Raw genomic sequence first — 17382 nt, 5'->3', positions numbered from 1 at the left:
TTTCCTTCAACCCCCTGTGAGCTGGAACCCATGTGTATTGAATTGAAATACTCATTTTCTGTAATCTAAATCAAGTTTGCTGTATCTCAAAAAGTGTATGAAAATGATTCCAGACTTTTAAGAGCTGAACTTGAGTCAGAACATATGACCACTCTGATCTTCATCTTTTCCTATATATCAACTCTGCAACACAGAGTGCACCACAGTACCAACCCTGTACCTCCAGTATTGGGCTGTTTTGATCCATCAGTAAATATTGGAACACAGGCACAATATTGAGTTTTCAAACAATTACCAAAAGAAAAAAAATCCTCCACCTTCCTGTCTGGATGCATCTTTTCAAGAATATAAAAGTCAACCTGAAGCTTCTTCTTCTTGGTTTTTAATTGGCGGTTGGCATCCACATTTGTTGCATTACTGCCATCTACTGCTCAAATCCTATAATCCACAGCTCTTCAAAATCTCTCCAGTAAAGCTGTACCTCTCAAAGATTCAATTAAAATTCTACACTTCCTTCTCCTATCTTCAAAATCCCCTTGACTGTAACTTCCTTCTTTTCTCTAATCTCTTGTCCATTTCTCTTCTACCAAATCTCTTCACTGAATGAACTGCACTTTGTAACTGATAGAGATGTCTTCCTTTTGTTTCCCTATTCCTATATTCTTGCCATGTACATACTGCTGTAACCCATATCAATCTTTTGGCCTCTGACTTGCTCAGTGGTATAACAATATCAACCTCATCTCAATGCAAATTTTTTTGCCAACACATCTACTTCCTCATTCCCTTTCTCCCCTACATGAGCTGCAAATTTGGTTAATTTGCTGATCCATGAGCTATGCTTCCATAATCAGCTGTCCATCTCATCAATGCATCTTAGATACTGTAGATTTTAAAGAAACACAGTCACATCCCCATTTTACTAAACATCTCATTACATTTATCACCTTCTTACATTTCTCTTACTTTTTTTTATATGTACCTCAGTCAAAGAAGGATCTGAGTGTTCATTATTTGCGTGAAATGTTGGCCAAGGGGGGAATACTGAATGAACTCTGTTATCTTGTTAAACAATGTTGGTCAAGCCTATGAGGCATTCGGTCCTGGGGATATTACCTGCTCTTTGTGACGGGATGGCATGCAGGCTGTCACAGTGAGGGATGAGGGTGCACAAGCTCTGGATGTCGAGGGGGACTAGTCTCCATTCACTGCCAGTCTTGCCAAACTGACTGTAGTGGCTTGTAAGAAATCCATAGAATCTGTAGTGTGGGAAGGAAGGGACAACACAAAGGCTGATATGTGCTGGAGACAGTGGGTCTTCTCTCTTTCTTCTTTCTTTCTTTCCTTCTTTCTTTGACTACGATATGGGTAAAGCGTGGGCAGACATGTAGCCTGCCAGTGTGCAGGTTTCAGCAGAGCACTTTCTTTTCTCAACACCTACACATATTGAACCCTCTGGAGTCAATGTCATCTCAAAACATTTCGTGAAATGAGCACCAAGTGTGAAACGCAGATCGCTGCGGACGAGAACTGTGTGGAACTGATGTTACTGATTGAGCCCGTTTCTCAAGAGGTGAATCAAGTGTCTCCTGCTCAGTATGACTCCGCGGCTGACGGAAAGTGACGCCAATATTTTGTGGTAGGCCTAACATTTTTCCGAAGGCACCTGGCAGGCTTCTTGAGGTTGTTTTTTTTTTCTGTTTTATAAAATCAATAAATGCACTGTAACTCCCTCAAATGATACAAGAGCATCTGCTCAAGAAGACAAAACAGAGGATGTTTTTCCTGTGGCAGGAGCAGCTGATTGGCTCTCAGCTGTCCTAACATCAGGTTAAAGGGCCACAATGGAAATAAGCTCTTGAGCTTTATTGTGTTATTCTGACCCTTTTCTTTTCATTCATGTATATCCTCTGTCTGAAGAACTGTACATGTGTTATTTATTTGTCAAATACATTCAACCAATCAGTGGTCAGGGAATTTTGGACACACCAGCAGGATGACAATCTGTTCCAAACCTTTCCTTTGGTTGATTTTACCTGTGAATTAAGATCAAGACCAGCCATCACATCACCCGCCTTTTCCCAAGTGTTGTCACTCTACTTTACAATCTCTAAACCACCTGTAAACCCTAAAATCCTTTCACCATTTGTTTTTACCAGGCATTATTTTTAAGGTCTTGTACTGCCCATCTTACTTCACAAACTGTGCAATTTTGAACACTAGAAAAATCTTCAGGCTCAGGAATGTGTTTTCTACAGCACCACGAGTATACACATTTTTAACATTTCTTCTTCTCTTCTGTTATTGTACAATGCATTAGTATGAACGGTGTCATAATGCAAGTTATGTGTCTGCACCATTGCCACCAAAACAAATCCTTGTACGAGGTCTTTGATACTGTACCAGCTAATAAATTAATTCCAATTCTGAACATTTTGTTCTGGTTCTGTCCTTTTTCCAGATAAACCCAAAAGATGAAATGAAGAATAAAGAATGATTCTTAAAGAGCATTAGTTTATTTTCCACAGGTTACTTCAGAAACAGGATAATTATATACAAAATCTGGAATGTTGGATAAATGCATATCAATCATCATCTTACTGTAGCTGTTTCCAGAGAAACCTTAGAAATACTAGCTATACATTAAAAGGGTTGCCTCTGCATTGCAATTTATTGCTGGTTTTACAAACTCCGGTCACTAATGCCATTATTAATTCTTCTTTTCTCATTTTTTAAAAGTATTTACATTTTGATTAGTACGGTCTAAAATTCACAGGAGACTGCTAAATAAATAAGAACAATATGGGAGCATAAAAAAAAAAGAGACCAACTTGGATGAAGAAAATGTGACAACAGGTTCTCTCCCTAGATTGTCTACATTGTCAGACTGTACGTTTTCGCTGTGAATATAAAGAAAGTGACCATTACCCCAGAAAAAAAAAGACATTTTTCCTATTCTTACAGAATCAAAAGAAAATTACTTACAAAAAATTAGCACAAATAATAAAAACAATGATCTAATCCGTTTAAAATACAATACGCTGTAGGAAAATTTGGGGGAAACGCACGTGTTTTAATGTCATTTGCCTCTTCTTAAAATGTAAAGCCTTTTTAGCTTCAGTTTAAAAATTAAGGGTACAGCTTCACTTAGAGCAACCTTTAATAAACATAACGATGATAATAATGAGATAAAAAAAACTTAGCCAATTACCACAGTGTTGTCGTTTCAGTTTGACAGTGCCACGAGCATAATGCATGGATCAAACTGACTTACACACAGAACAGTACAGTGGATGACAGTCTGCTGCATACAAGCTGTGACAGAATGGCATTTGCTGAATCATTGTGGGGGGGCAAAAACACAATAATATTATTGTAGCCTACATGTAATTCAGTGGTCGCAAACATACTGCTGGAATTTGTGGGGCCGTTGCTCGGTACGTGAATTCAATCATTTCCATCTCTTTTGGAAACACGTCTCATGGAAAAATGATTTACCACTGGATGAACAGACTTAACAGGGTGATTCCATGCAAACAGGTACATGTAAATTTGATCACATCAAGTGGACATAGCATTGCATTTTATCTTCTTACACATTCAACTAACAAACATTACGAATGAAATATTTCGCGATCGCAGCTTCGATTGGATTAGTTTTCCAATAGTGTAGAGGTTGATTATTATTTTATTTTTTTTTTGCACAAATTAACATTACAAAGTTATGGTATTCTAAGCAACTAAAGCTTTGAGAACAGAAACTCGGTTACAAGCTGGTAAAAAGCCTCGGGCAGAGTGACGAGAACATTCACTGTTACACAATGCAGAGAAATTAAATGTCTTGGAGGAAACAAACGGCACTACATATCTCCTGTGCCATTTCGTTACAAAAAGATTCTTCTCACAATATAAAAAATCATGTAAAACCATCAGGGATTACTAAAAGTTTGTGTGTGTGTTTTTAAAAAAATGCTATCTGATGTTTTTGTTTTTTTTTCTGAATGAAAATAAAGGCTTCTACTATTGCTCTTAAGCCGTTATGCTGCAAATGTACTCATAAGAGTGATTCATCTGTTGTGAGTAAGTGAGTATTGCTTGGGTCTCGGGGTAAAGGGTCCCCCCCCCCTGTTCAAACAGCTCAAGGTCTATGGCACTTGACAACTTGCTTCTCCCCACTCAATTCTCTGTACAGCAAAAGGAAACGAGACTGCTCCAACGTGATGGGTGCAAAGCGTGGCGTAACATCCTGTTTTGTTGGGGTTTTTTTTTTTTTTTTTTTACAGACACAAAAGGCAAACTGTGGTCTTTCCCCCACATCAAAATAAAACGTTGCCAGACACTGAAACCCTCGCCTGTTAAGACGAAGCCCTTTTCAAAAACCCACAGAGGCCCAAACTTGACCGGTTCCGATTCAGATCCCGTTCTCGCGTTGTCTCCTGCGCTCACCATCTGTACACAATTTCCAAACGTGCTTTGGTTAAACTAGCGTAACCACCACATCTTTTCCTGGTTTCGACAAAAACCTGCAACTGGCAAGGCGGATTAAGGCCGAGCGGACACACAGTAACTTCGCACCCTCGCGGTTCCCCCCCCCCCCCCGACGTTTGACGCTTCCGTTCTGTATTCCAGTCTCAGAAAAAACGCAAATCACATGCAGACATTTTTTATCAGCATCTGAGAAGGTGTGATTCACTCATTTTGTGAAGGATTTTGTTCACAAATAAGCCGGTGACAGCATAGGAGGTGGAGTGATATGTCAAGCAGGTACAGCGGAGTTGGACGATGCAGGTTTTATGGTGCCAGAGGCGGATGATTTGCTCTTCACCTCATTCTGGCTCTTTCGATCTTGCCAGGAAAAAACAAACAATTCTTTCCCAAACAACAAAAAAAACAAAACAAAAAAAAACACCACCATGTTCTACATTCGTTTCCACAAAAAAAAGCACATAACACTGTCCCCCATATCAGATCACACAGCAGACCAGTAAGTGGTTTCAACTTCTTAAATAAAAAAAAAAAAAAAATGTCATGACCAAAAAAAGAAAGGCAAATCGGATGACAAAAGAGAGGGAGCCCTGCCCCCTAGTGGTCAGCTACAATTCATGCTCCTCCTCCTCCCACAGAAATAAAACTCATGATGAAGGGTTAATGAGTTTTCGACTTGACGAAAAAAGAAAAGATCTGTACAGAGACCACAGTAATTATTTGCGTCAGAGCAGGTCATATCCTCAGCTTCCTCTATAGAAAAATACATACCACAGTGATGGCCTTTTGAGGACGCGTGCTTCCAAGATGTTTGCCCCCCCCCCCCTCTCCCTCCTCTCCTCAATCCACTACATTCAGTGGTTTTCCCCCCGTTATATCAAGGCTCTGAAGATCTCTTATTATAAATAGTCCCCGGCAGGTATCGATAAACCAGTCTCTTTCTGTGTATAAAAATACGAGTCAGCATAAATGTCTGCGTTCTTGTCTCCGTCTCACGTCCAAAGCGGAGGTCAGTTTCTCCTCGGCGACAACGGGTCGAGTCTATGCGAGCGCGTCTCTGACGATGATCAAATCCACAGTGCTGGGAAACGTCTTCAAGAGGGAGACTGCATTCCCATGATCAATATTCACAAAGTTGTATCCATTTGCCTGTAAGAAGCCGTATTTGTGGTTAACATGTTGAAAGATCCTCACTTGGGAGACTTTTAACTAACTCACTTTGTGTTTTGTGACTTTTTTTTTTTTTAAAGCAGCATACCTGGATAATTTTATCTCCCGGCTGAAGGATCTTGGATGCAGGTCCATCAGGCTGAACCCTTGTCACAAATATACCCTAAAAACGACATGGGAAATAGTCCATCAGTTACATACATAACAGTCACAAAGTCGGTACATAATGGACGATACACCTCAAGGCGTTCTTGTAAGTGTAGTCGGTAAGAAACGAGATCTAGAGGGGATGTACATTGTCATCTGGACGGAAGGGGTTTCCCCGGCCCCCGACTCCTCCCGATATACTGAAACCCAGCTCAGGATTCTTCTCCACTTTCACACGGATCTGAAACACACCCACATACTTTCGTTAGCCATTTACTTACAGTCACTTACTGTTTATTACATACTGGTTACATATTAGGTTTGAAAATCCATAGAGGGCATTTCACAAGTTTCACTTGTTAAAGTTTTGTTAGTTATTTAAAAGAAAAAAAAAGACTTAAATGGGTCAATGGCTTACAAATGTGATTAATCAAACATCAGGAAAGCCTATTTTTCATTGATCTACCCGTCTTAGTTTCTTTTTAGGCAGCTTGTAGTGAAACCAATATCCTGAAAATCAACGTTTGATTCATTTTTCAGCAAATCACTTTGTGCGTACACACACACACACACACATACACCGTCCTTCACCTCTTGCTGCATTGAGTCGTGCGGGGGGCGTGGCGGCCCCTGGGACTGCTGGGAGACTTTGAGCATCAGGTAATCAATGAGCTGCTCTCTGGAGGGGTGGCGGGCCATGGGCGCCTGGCTCATCTGAGGACGAGCAGAAGGGCCCATCTGACCGTTCATTAAAGGCACCTGTGTGAGACAGAAACACACAGCGACAGACGAGAGAGAACCGAAAGTCAAGCAGTGTTATAGGATATCGATTCAACGATCACTTCTTCTTTTGATTTCAGAATAAGCTGCTGATTTATCCCCCACTCCCTCCTCAGGATGGAGTCAAGGGGAATGCCACTGCATCTACCGACTCTTCACCTAGAACTACAATGTCCTAAAAATCACTTGGCTTCCAGCACACAGGATGAAGTGCACACATAATTCAGTTAAATTTATCAGATTGCACGGCTTGAACAGTGAAATTCAATTTGTGTGAATCATAAAAACTGATCTACTCTGAGGTAAACAGAATCTGCAGGTACCAAATAATTCATGTTTTGCCCTGAAGTCGGGGTGAACACTCTCTGACAGAGCTGAACCAAGAGCACCTAGCAGGAGGGATGCAGGCATGCAGTACTATAATGTAAACTGCAGGGGGAAGAATGGAGAAACTGCATGTCTATTATAAGACCAGTATTAAACACCAATACAATGCATTAATGGTACACGGTACATAATTAATTACAAATACATCATAAATTAAAATATCTGAAGACATTTGTTTTACAGAATGTATTAGATGCATCATTCATATTTCATTTGACGGTGCACCATAGTCTGACCTAACTCATTTAAGGTCAGGACTTGAAGTGGAGTGATGGGTGTCACTAGGCTTATATCCCACCATCTACACACACCCAGACAGCTCTGCTATATACATTTCCAAAAATACATTTTTTTAGCTTGAAATTTCTATGTCAAAATCATTTGTTACTGGGCAAATAAAGGTTTTCAACTTTGACAGGTATTGGGCCTACTTTTCTGTGGGGGTCCATGGTGTAGCTCTGCTGCCCTTGGGAACCAAACACATCATCCTGAAAGGGAAGAGAGAGACAGCGATTAACATTCTGCCCTAATCTCACCCTCTAAAGCTCGTGTGTCATTGGAGCTCACTCGCAAAAAAAACAGGATAACTGACACCCCAGACAATTAGGTAATGACATGAGAATTTTTCATGTCTCGTAATCCCATTAGTCAGTCGGGTGTTGATTTAGAAGAGGAAAGCTGCACATCTGATTAAGACAAACTGCGATGAAAAACTGAGATTAAACTGTTAGTCAATTCAGACACTAAGCACAATGTAACTCTAAATATATATATGTACATATCTTTAAAATGTAAAGTAGGCAATGGATACACAACATTCTCAGACATCTATAGCTAGTGTAAAGCTGTCATTTTCACAGATTTCGATACCCAACATTTTATTATTCAGCTAGACACACTCTCCCACCACTTACCTTCACAAACACAGTTTTCATCTCCACACACAAAGTGAAAGGTTATGAAGTGATTCTGAAGTGATCAAAAGTAGGAGTGAAGATGATGAATGATTAAGACGATGATTGAAAGTGCCATTAAAAGGGAAGGGAAATCATGGCTGCTGAGGTACATTGCAATCACAGGCTCTAACCTACAGGAGCACAGTGTTTTTTGATTGGAGTGTGGCAGGGTGGAGGGTGAAGCACAGGGATAATGATTCAGACATCAGAGTGTCTGCCAGGTTTAAAAGGGGGGTGTTTTGTACCATACAACATAATAGCAATATTGCATATCTGATTGAGAACTTGGATGCAATTCAAGGAGGCTTTCTTTACCAAGAGATCGACCTAAATAAGTTGATTTCCCTCAAACAAGCTTGTTACATCCCGACTAAATACGCCACTTTTTGTTGCCAGTTGGATTCTATTACGAGAATATACACACCATATAAATGTGTCACTAGAAAGGAAAGCCTCCCAAAGGACAATAACACGACCGAAACAATTGTTTATATTTTCCTTTCATTACTTTCATTACTAAAAAGCACTAGAAACTGCAACCTATAATGACCTTGATCTATCTGTAAAGTCAGCTTTCAGTTACAGTATGTCGATGCCTCTCTCTCTGATACGACCATGGATTTACTAAGGTCACTAAACCAATTTTATGATGGTACAAAGAATGAGGCCCCTTTTAAACAGGTCTATTTGCATTACACTGAGGGCGCTTTCTGACTGGGTCCTTTTGAAAATCTGTTTCAAGACCGTGGATACAAACGAACCCTGTCCCGTTTGTATAGCTGTCCCGTTTGGTTTCACACCGACAGCTGTCAAATGATGTCTGTCCTGTTTTGATTCATGACACAACATTAATTTAGGGTTCTTGTGAACAGACAAAAGCACGTGAAGGAAGTAACTATGGACAACAAAACATGGCTGTATACATGTATCACTGTTGAGTTCTTTTCCCGGTCTCAGCGCGATTACTTTCAGACCGATGGGAAACGAAATCCGTCTTGGTTGAAATTGAGCCGAGACCATCTCTGCCAGGCGGACCCGGTCCCGCTAGTCTGTTTCAGAACAAGTCGCGATTTCACTTTCACACTTGTCAAAAGAAACCGTGACAAGGAGGTAAATGAACTTTTTTTTCGAAACAAACTAGCCAAGTGGACCCAGTCTGAACGCACCCCGAGAGGAGCTAAACAAAAACCCTGTTAGAATCCATCCATTTTTCCCTCTGAGAAGACATCACATGTATTAGAGGGTTCATGGTGGTGACAAATCACATGTGGGCAGACAATATGCTTTCACTTATCCAAAAAGGACAAGTGAAAGATCGCTTCTGAACAACAGTGATCACTTCTCAAGTTCTAGGAAAGAAGGAAATATGTATTTCCTTCTTTTTGGAGGATGTGAAACTAGCAGGAGCTGGAAGTCCTGGCTTAGTAGGAGCTGCAGTAGCTAGCTACAAGTCACAGTACTCACACAGAAGCCCAAAGCTCCGTAGGGCTGTCCGTCTCTGGCACTAAAGACCAGAGACCCTTGGCTGGCATGCATATCCCTAGAGCTGCCGTAGTGAGACCAGCTCAGCGGGGCAAAATTGGAATTATAGGACCGAGACAGCACATTCTGAACAGAGGGACAACATGGAACAGCCAACACCAACCGACATGTCAGTGGTGGCCATGCGATCCACCAAATGAGTGATGACATAAAATGCATAACAAAGTTTACAGCATACAGCACAGACAAACATGCAGTGAATCACAAATATCTGGCATATAGTTGAGTTAGTAGGCTTTAGCAATTTGTTTACTTGGCACTTCCACATTAAAAAGGGGCAAAGTAAAGGCTTTAGAAAAAAACCCAAACTTTTCCTTCTTACTCACATGCTGTTATAAGAATACACAATAATCTTCTATGTTAATCTAATAGTGGAACACCTAAGACTTTGGCCTGTAAAGATGAACACATTCAAACTGTTGGTCCCACCACCCTGATCTACTGGTCACAGGGAAGCCGGTTAAACCACGTCACTCATGAACACCAAGGTTTAAGACCAACCTGGATAAAAAATAGTGCCAGATGATGAACGGTAGAGAGATACAGTATTTCTTTTAGCATTGAACTGGCAATGACTCATGAGTATTTTATCATAGCAGTATTCTTTACCTTTTCCAATTTCTTGGCCTCAATGTGACGCATCACCTGGTCTCTCCAGTCGGTTGGTACCCTTCCTGGTCCAACGCCTCCTGGCACCGCTCCGGGCCCGTCCAGCAGCGAGTGCTCAGACTTCACCCTGGTGTTGGGCCTCTTGCTGGGGCTGCTGTGCTGGTAGTTGAAGTCACTGACAGACATGGTCCTCTCTGGCAGCTCGTGGGGCTGCGGCCTGGCGCTGTGTGGCCTGGGGGCTCCGGGTACATCAATGCTGTAAGTGCGCGCTGAGAGGGGCCTCTGCATGGCCTGGCTCATTGCCAGCGGCCCCCTGCCAAGAGTGTGAATGTCCCTGTATGTCATGTACTCTCCCTCAGGCACCTGCATGCGCCTTGGGTCGCCCATAGAGGCTGTGGAGGAGCTGCTGCTTTGCCTCTGCAGAGTGCTGCTTCTAGGCTGGCCACCAGAGGACTGGAGTCTTTCCTTGGCCCACATGTCCCCAGAGGATTTGGGCCCCATGGGAGGTCCCCTCTGCTGGGGCTGCAGAGGGTAGGGAGGCGCCTGATTACGGTTGGAGTAGTTGGTGTTGGCTAGTGAATGTTGAGGTGGAGGGAGGTAGCCTTGGTGCTCTGGGGGCATGGGCGTCCTCTGGGCCCAGAGGCCCTCTTTAGGCATGGCACTGCTTGTGTACTGGATATTGTACTGAGGGGGAGGGATGCCCATGGCCATGCTGGAGGAGACTGGATATCTGCTGGTGCTGGCAGGGGGCTTGGAGGAGCTGCAGAGCAGGTCGGAGGAGGATGCAGAAGAGCTGGGGTAGACCTGGAGAATCTGGTCGTTGAGTAAGGAGGCCGACTTGCTCCTGACGATGCTCTGGCCCTGAGCTCCAGGTCCGGCTCCGGTCCCCCTGCTAACCGCCCCCGCATCGCAGGAGTCGTCATCCCCATCAATGGAGTACAGCTTCATGCCCCCCGTCTCTATGTTGGTGACACTGTGGGACTTCATCACCTGAGGAGGGGGGCACCTTTTCTCTGGGGACAATTCCTCTGTGCTGCGAGATAGAGACATGTCACTGCTGGCTGTCACCCCTGTCGAGGCCATATGCACCACAGATGTCTCGACTCTCATTGGTGACATCGCTTGGCTTTTGTTCCCCAGGCTATTGAAGCAGTCGCCGACCTGCTGGTTACCATTTTCTAAATGGTCGATGTTGTCATTGCTAAAGCCCTGCTTGTTATTCAAGTCCTCCTTGGCTATGGAACCATTCTTGGTTTTGTCCAAGTCGTCCAGCTGAACCATATTATCAGTCGGCAGCTTGGACACATTCATATTGATCTGGTCCCACTTTGTGTAGGCGTCTCCCATGCCGTTATTGATGCCTTTCTCAATGAACGCCAGCCTGGCTTCCATGGAGAGGTCATAGTCGCCCATTTTCTCTGGCTGGGTCTGCTGGGTTTTCAACAGGGCCTGCAGGGACGTGTCCGAACCATTACCATTATGGAGGAGAGGAGTTGTGTCTTTACGCTGGTTCATATTCTCATCTTCTTGCCTAGAACACAGAACAAGGGGGTGATACGTTTCGTTACGACAGTACATTGTTACAGAGTTTTAAGTAGCAACATGAGCAATGGCTCTCCTGGTATGCTGACATGTTGAAGAATGGTACTCTACCGGCTCTTGGGGAGGAAGGGCATCTTGGCCTCTCTCTCTGGGGTGCAAAGGGAGTTGTCCTGGCTGCTGTCAGTGGTCAGAGACACAGAGTCAGACATGCGTGACGGGGATGAACAATTACTGTTGTTCTGGTTGCTGTTGGCCACTGTGTCATCCAGCAAGGAGTCTGCGTCTTTCCCATCATCTGTTAACCAAAAAGAAAATCACTGTCAGTGTACAGTAACTGTATCTATACTCTGTCTATGGTCAGTTTCTTTTGCCAATTAAAATACAACATTTTAATAATGCCAAGAATGCAAGCAAGAATGCCACAAATCCTTTTTATCTTACCTTTTTTGTCCTTACTTAAGGTCACAACTTTAGGTTGGTTGATGGAGATCTCAATAAGAGGGGGCCTCATCTCTGCTATTTTCATCTCCTCTTCTTCATCTGACAGCTCCTCTGAGTCCTAGATACAAACACAAAATGTTTAGTTAATACATCCATCGGCTGCATTTTTCATTTGAAACTTACATAGCTCACTTCCTATTATTTGTTTGTGAAACTGCAAGAACAGTGAATGTCTGTTGTACCTCCAATGTGTCCTCGTGGTTCATCAAGGAAGCCTCGGGGGAGTTGAGTGGGGCTTTCTGGGAGCTGTAAGAGTCTGACATGTCTTTACATTCGGGGGTGGAGGAGTTCTGGGCAGATGTGTTGGTTGATACTTTGGGCTCCGCCTCCATTGCCTTGCCATTGGCACAGGGGGCCTCAATCACCTGCGCAAACACAAAGTCCAGATGGCAAGTTATATAACAAAAATGGTCTTTCATTGGTAAATAGCAATTAGGTAATTACAATGAAATTATGCTTTGCATCTGTTATTAATGCAACTTACAAACAATGCAAGTTAAAATAAACAGTACACTAAAACCTAATCAACTAATCTAATCATCTAATTTTATATTAATTCAACTTCATGAAAAAACAACTAATATAGAAAATGCACAATGTAATGGGACACATTTGAGTGTAGTATTGTTTGTTATCAAGGGGGAACTGAAGTGAGGTACATAAAAGTAGACAAGACAAGTGATGCTGAAGCCAACCTTGACTCCCACGTCCTGCACTCCAATGTGGTTCCGCTCACTGGGCTTCGCCTCCTTCCCCGACTCGTCACTCGACTCATCCTCCCTAAGTCTGTGAGCCACGGACTGGGCCGTCTTCACCATGTTCTTCAACTCGTCTGGGTATGGTGTCGGGTAGCGCTTCAGGTTTCCCTCCTGGAAGAGCGGAAAACAGACGACACGTTAAAAGAAGTTTCATTGGTTGCAGTTTTCGGCAGGACGGGCACTGGGAGAGGTGAAACGGTAAGACTGACAGCTTGAGAGGCGATGTGCCCACCAAGGCCGCCCTCCACACTCCCTGCTGCCAGACTGCCATATTGCACCAGAGGAAGATAGAGGACAGTGTAATTGGTGGAAAAATGATTCAGAGTGCGTACCTAATAAGCTCCTGGCTGCTTGCATTTCAAATATACACACCAGTCGGTGCAGGCAATAACATACAGACACATCCTTCTTAGATACAAGAGAGAGGCAAATTTGTTACAGGTCATGAGGCTTTTGCTCAGAGCCTTCTGACAAACTGACTAAACATCCTACATTTCCCAATAGCAAACTGTATTTAAAGAAGTAAAAGAGGAGAGTATTTTAAAATTTTGACAAAGAAAAGCTATAATGTGAAGAATGATCACCACTAAATTATGTCACCTTTTGAATTTGAATTTTCCATCTGTAAGCATCAAAACAGAAAAAGTCTGTTTACCTTTCCTATGTGTGCGTGTGTGTGTGTGCGCTTATGTGCACAGAGTCAAATGTGTAGCACTAACCCGTGGGGGCGTCTCCCTCTCATCCTTGTCCTCGTCACACTCAAAGGCCACCTGAGCTCGCTGCTTGCGCTGCTCCTCCCAGAGAGAGGGGTTGAAGCTCTCCGAGTCAGAGTTGGGAATGTCTGAAGAGAGGCAGAAACAAGAACAAGACAAAATTACTTAACATACATTACAAAGCAACAGCCAATTCTCTAATATTAGTGGGCTCAATCAGCAGAAATCTCCCTTACTTTCGCACATGGGCGTCAAAATCACATATACTGACATATTACATCAAGTCCTACACAAATGTGTTTGTATGCTTGTGAAATGTCTGTGGTTTAAGCTTTAGGATGAAAAATGTGTTGAAGATACTGTAGTAAAAATTATCTCTATTACTCACGAACCACTGGCCTTTGTTGTCCTTGCCCACTGAGTTAAATTTGTGTAATTATGGAATTTGACCATGAGATGGCACTCAGCTCACATGGGGTAAGTAAATAAATTGAAGGAGCTGTAGAGGAACTTAACAAATTTTATGTAAAGGCTTGACATAAGATCAAGATGCTGTTTGAATTATTAAGTGCAATTAGGATAACCTCAAGCATACGACTATGTGTTGCTGTTCATGACAGTAAAAACCCTCTGGCAGAAACTGCCTGTCAATCAATTTAACTATTTTCAAGTTGTAACTACTATGTTAGACGTATTGATTGCTACAACTACTTAGCAAACACAATATGTCTCCTAAATGCTGGCAGAGGGAGGAGGAAGGCTGTGATTACTTATCAATCATACTGTCAATGATTGGTGGTGATGGCAGTGGTGGTTGTGATAATGATGACTGTTTGTGTTCTGCTGCTGAAACTCTGCATCAACATTCTGCATTGGTGACTGACTGTTATTGTTGTGACTGTCAGTCTTATGTTTTTATGTAATGTTGTTTTAATACTTGCTGCAAGACTAATTGCCCAATGGGACAAACAAAGTTGAAACTTGAATAACAGTATGAGTAGAAATATGCCATCTCATTTGTTTGGGTGCAAATATTATATGTACACATGCACTAAAGAGTACTTCATCACAATTTTCAGCTATTTTTGATATTTTCAGTGCGTTAATAAATAGTTTTTAGCAACATTATGCTGGCTAGTTAATTACTAGATTAATTTTCTCTGTGTTATACATGCCCAAAGATGGCTCACTGTACTTTGAGTGCTGTCATTTAATGTGTGAAATAGCCTCAATTTTGACTTGTCAGTGTAGATGCACAAACACAAGGATACATAAACAACATTATATTCAATGTGCACAAATAAGTTTGCAAACCTGACATGCCTGTGATCACATTTAAAGTTTATGACTTCTGAGAAATTAACTACTAATTGGAAAACAGTGTAACGCTGTGGAGGAAATGCATAATAACCAACTACTGAGGTGATCTAAATGTGTTCACTCTCAGCTGACATCAACTGACACAATTCACAACACACATGATTGCAAGAACACTGTCTATAATTGATCATGTCATGACTAACCATGCCAGCAATAAAAACGATTTGTCAGGGACTCAGATGTAAACTTACAGTGGCTAATGTGAGGTACGTCAGCTGGTGTGTATGCTGCATGCCAACAAGTTGTAAAACATAATTATCTCATTCATCAAAAATGCCTCCCAAGGCCCTGACTGAAAACAAGAGGAAACAGACAAAGCTCTCTGGAAAGAGACCCAACGGATAACTATCTATAACAATCTATAACTATACCAATTGACTTCAACAGAACTTGTTGGGGGGCGTTTCTGGTGGTGTCATAGTTTGCCAACACTGTGGCAAATATTAAGCAGTGACTCACCACCATTACAGTGGAAAAGAAGACGTCTTTTATGTGCTACATCTGTAAGTTATATCTGTTTTTAAAGGAAAATTCCACTCTCACATACACCTGTATATACTGTATGTATATTATCAATCTGTGATGTTCAATGCATTCCAAGACTTATTTTGTGATGACGTGTTGAAATTTACCTTTTTGTTGTATCCACTTTCCCTCATCCTGCCTTGTCTGCCTCTACTTTAGTTAATGATTTCCAACATTTCCCATAATAATAAGCCCTGTGGCTTCAATTCTGAGGGACTGACACCAAAACCTGATGTTTACTGTGGATGCTTTAGATCATTGAAGAATATTAACCTCACACTGTAGCTGTCTGGTAATATCTCGATGTGACGGCATGTCGTCGATGTTTGGCTACTTCTCCACGGAAATAAGAAAAATACACCACCAAACAACAAAATGGACCCAGGAACGCGAGGTACATCGCCAACAGCTGTTTTTTTTAAAACAGTTTTCTTCCTTTAAGGCTCAATCCTGCTCTGGAGAAGCTGAGCTGCTTGAACAATGTTCATTGCCACAATTACTCTTACAAGGAGTTTAAAGTTGGTTGCTAGGAGACAGGTTAAGACTGTTTAATCTCTGCCCCCTTCAGAACCTATTACTTTTCAATTTTAAGATTTTTAACAACGCATTTATTTCAACAGAAATGTCCAAAGCAGAGGTGTATCAATCAACGAGTCTTAATTTTTTTTTAATCATGCTTATTATGCCTATGACTTTTTTCTGATTTGAACATTTTCTTTATTTAGAGAAGAAATGATAAGCCAAAACAAGTGCATGTGCAAATTCCTCTCAAGCTACGATGCAACAGGCTCAGTGTGAGCTACCTGGCACACTGGGGTAATAGGAAACCAAACCAAACTAACAGATGCTTGAGAAGAGACAAAGACTAAAGACTGGTGTTTCTTGTGCAACCTCCTTCTCAGATAACAAGGTCCTTGATACAGTATACATTCAAGGTACCTTCCAGGTTACATCCAAGAATCACACGTTCTACTAAGATAAAGACCGGGGTCCACATCACCAGAGACTGTATGCAATGGCAATGTCTGGGTATATGGCACCAAGACTGCACATAATGGACATGAAACTTTGTGTGGTTTTACAGACAGTGGGATACTCTCACTAGTATTAAGTGATTGGCTGGGTATCGATTGAAAATTTCTAAACACTCAAGTGTGGTTTGTTGTGTCTGGCATGCAAGTCTTGCTCCTATTATGTACACAAGTAAAGCTGTATACAATAGCATGGATGGAGATTTATTTTGAGGAAAAGTAAAATGCCCAGCCCTACTGCTAAGCTTTGACTGGTGAAAACAGCAAGTCAGAAACATTTACAAGACTTCACATGGATCAATGATGCATGTGAAGTCTGAGCGTCTGCCAGATTAATTGTGAAAGAGTACAAAAAGAGACAATGAGCCCCATTTAACAGGCAGTACTCACAGTCCTCTGTCCTGGTCTGCTGGGGGAACATGTAGTTGGTGAGCACAGTTTTGTGCGTTTCTGGATCCTCCTCTTTCTGGAGAGGTATGAGGGGCTTCGACTGCGGGAGACAAAAAAAAGCAGATTTGAGTACGCTGTCCGAAATCAGCGGTACTTTGGCAAGACAACAATGCCCAAAGACTGTCTTGGTGTTCTCTGTGCTGCGCTTTGGCAAGGCAACAATCCAACTGCATACTGTAATAAAGAAGTGACTTGTGTGGAAGCAGCCAATGCAGAATTTTCGATTACATATTATATAAATCTACTAATATACTACATTTGTACAACACAAACAGATTCCACTTTTTTTTTTTTGTATTTGAAGTGTCAGTGTAGTAACAGAGGATGCGAGGTTTCCGCTCTTAAGAAAGTGTGTGTATTTAACAGTGCTTCTGCACACCTAAAAGACAAGTGTTTCTGTGAAAGT

At 42.0% G+C, this 17382-nt stretch overlaps 1 protein-coding gene across 2 annotated transcripts in view; it reads right to left on the bottom strand.

Annotated features, from left to right (window-relative positions):
* Window positions 1-2494: 2494 nt before the first annotated feature.
* erbin (erbb2 interacting protein) overlaps window positions 2495-17382 on the bottom strand; it is a 69421-nt gene continuing 54533 nt past the window's right edge. The window contains exons 15-27 of one of the 2 annotated variants that reach the window (XM_071901767.2): window positions 16917-17016; window positions 13597-13718; window positions 12815-12988; window positions 12302-12484; window positions 12060-12177; window positions 11730-11913; window positions 10077-11607; window positions 9390-9533; window positions 7401-7457; window positions 6394-6561; window positions 5951-6043; window positions 5744-5818; window positions 2495-5634 (exon numbers count right to left, since the gene is read on the bottom strand). In XM_071901767.2, coding sequence (XP_071757868.1) covers window positions 5527-5634; window positions 5744-5818; window positions 5951-6043; window positions 6394-6561; window positions 7401-7457; window positions 9390-9533; window positions 10077-11607; window positions 11730-11913; window positions 12060-12177; window positions 12302-12484; window positions 12815-12988; window positions 13597-13718; window positions 16917-17016 — 3057 coding nt within the window. In that variant the 3' untranslated portion in view covers window positions 2495-5526. The remainder of the gene's footprint in view (window positions 5635-5743; window positions 5819-5950; window positions 6044-6393; window positions 6562-7400; window positions 7458-9389; window positions 9534-10076; window positions 11608-11729; window positions 11914-12059; window positions 12178-12301; window positions 12485-12814; window positions 12989-13596; window positions 13719-16916; window positions 17017-17382) is intronic. The other variant, XM_071901768.2, reaches the window with a different exon arrangement.

The sequence above is a fragment of the Centroberyx gerrardi genome, chromosome 2, assembly GCF_048128805.1.
Source record: "Centroberyx gerrardi isolate f3 chromosome 2, fCenGer3.hap1.cur.20231027, whole genome shotgun sequence".
NCBI lineage: Eukaryota > Metazoa > Chordata > Actinopteri > Beryciformes > Berycidae > Centroberyx > Centroberyx gerrardi.
Note: the sequence above shows the minus strand (reverse complement) of the source record. Positions and strands in the feature narration are given on the sequence as shown.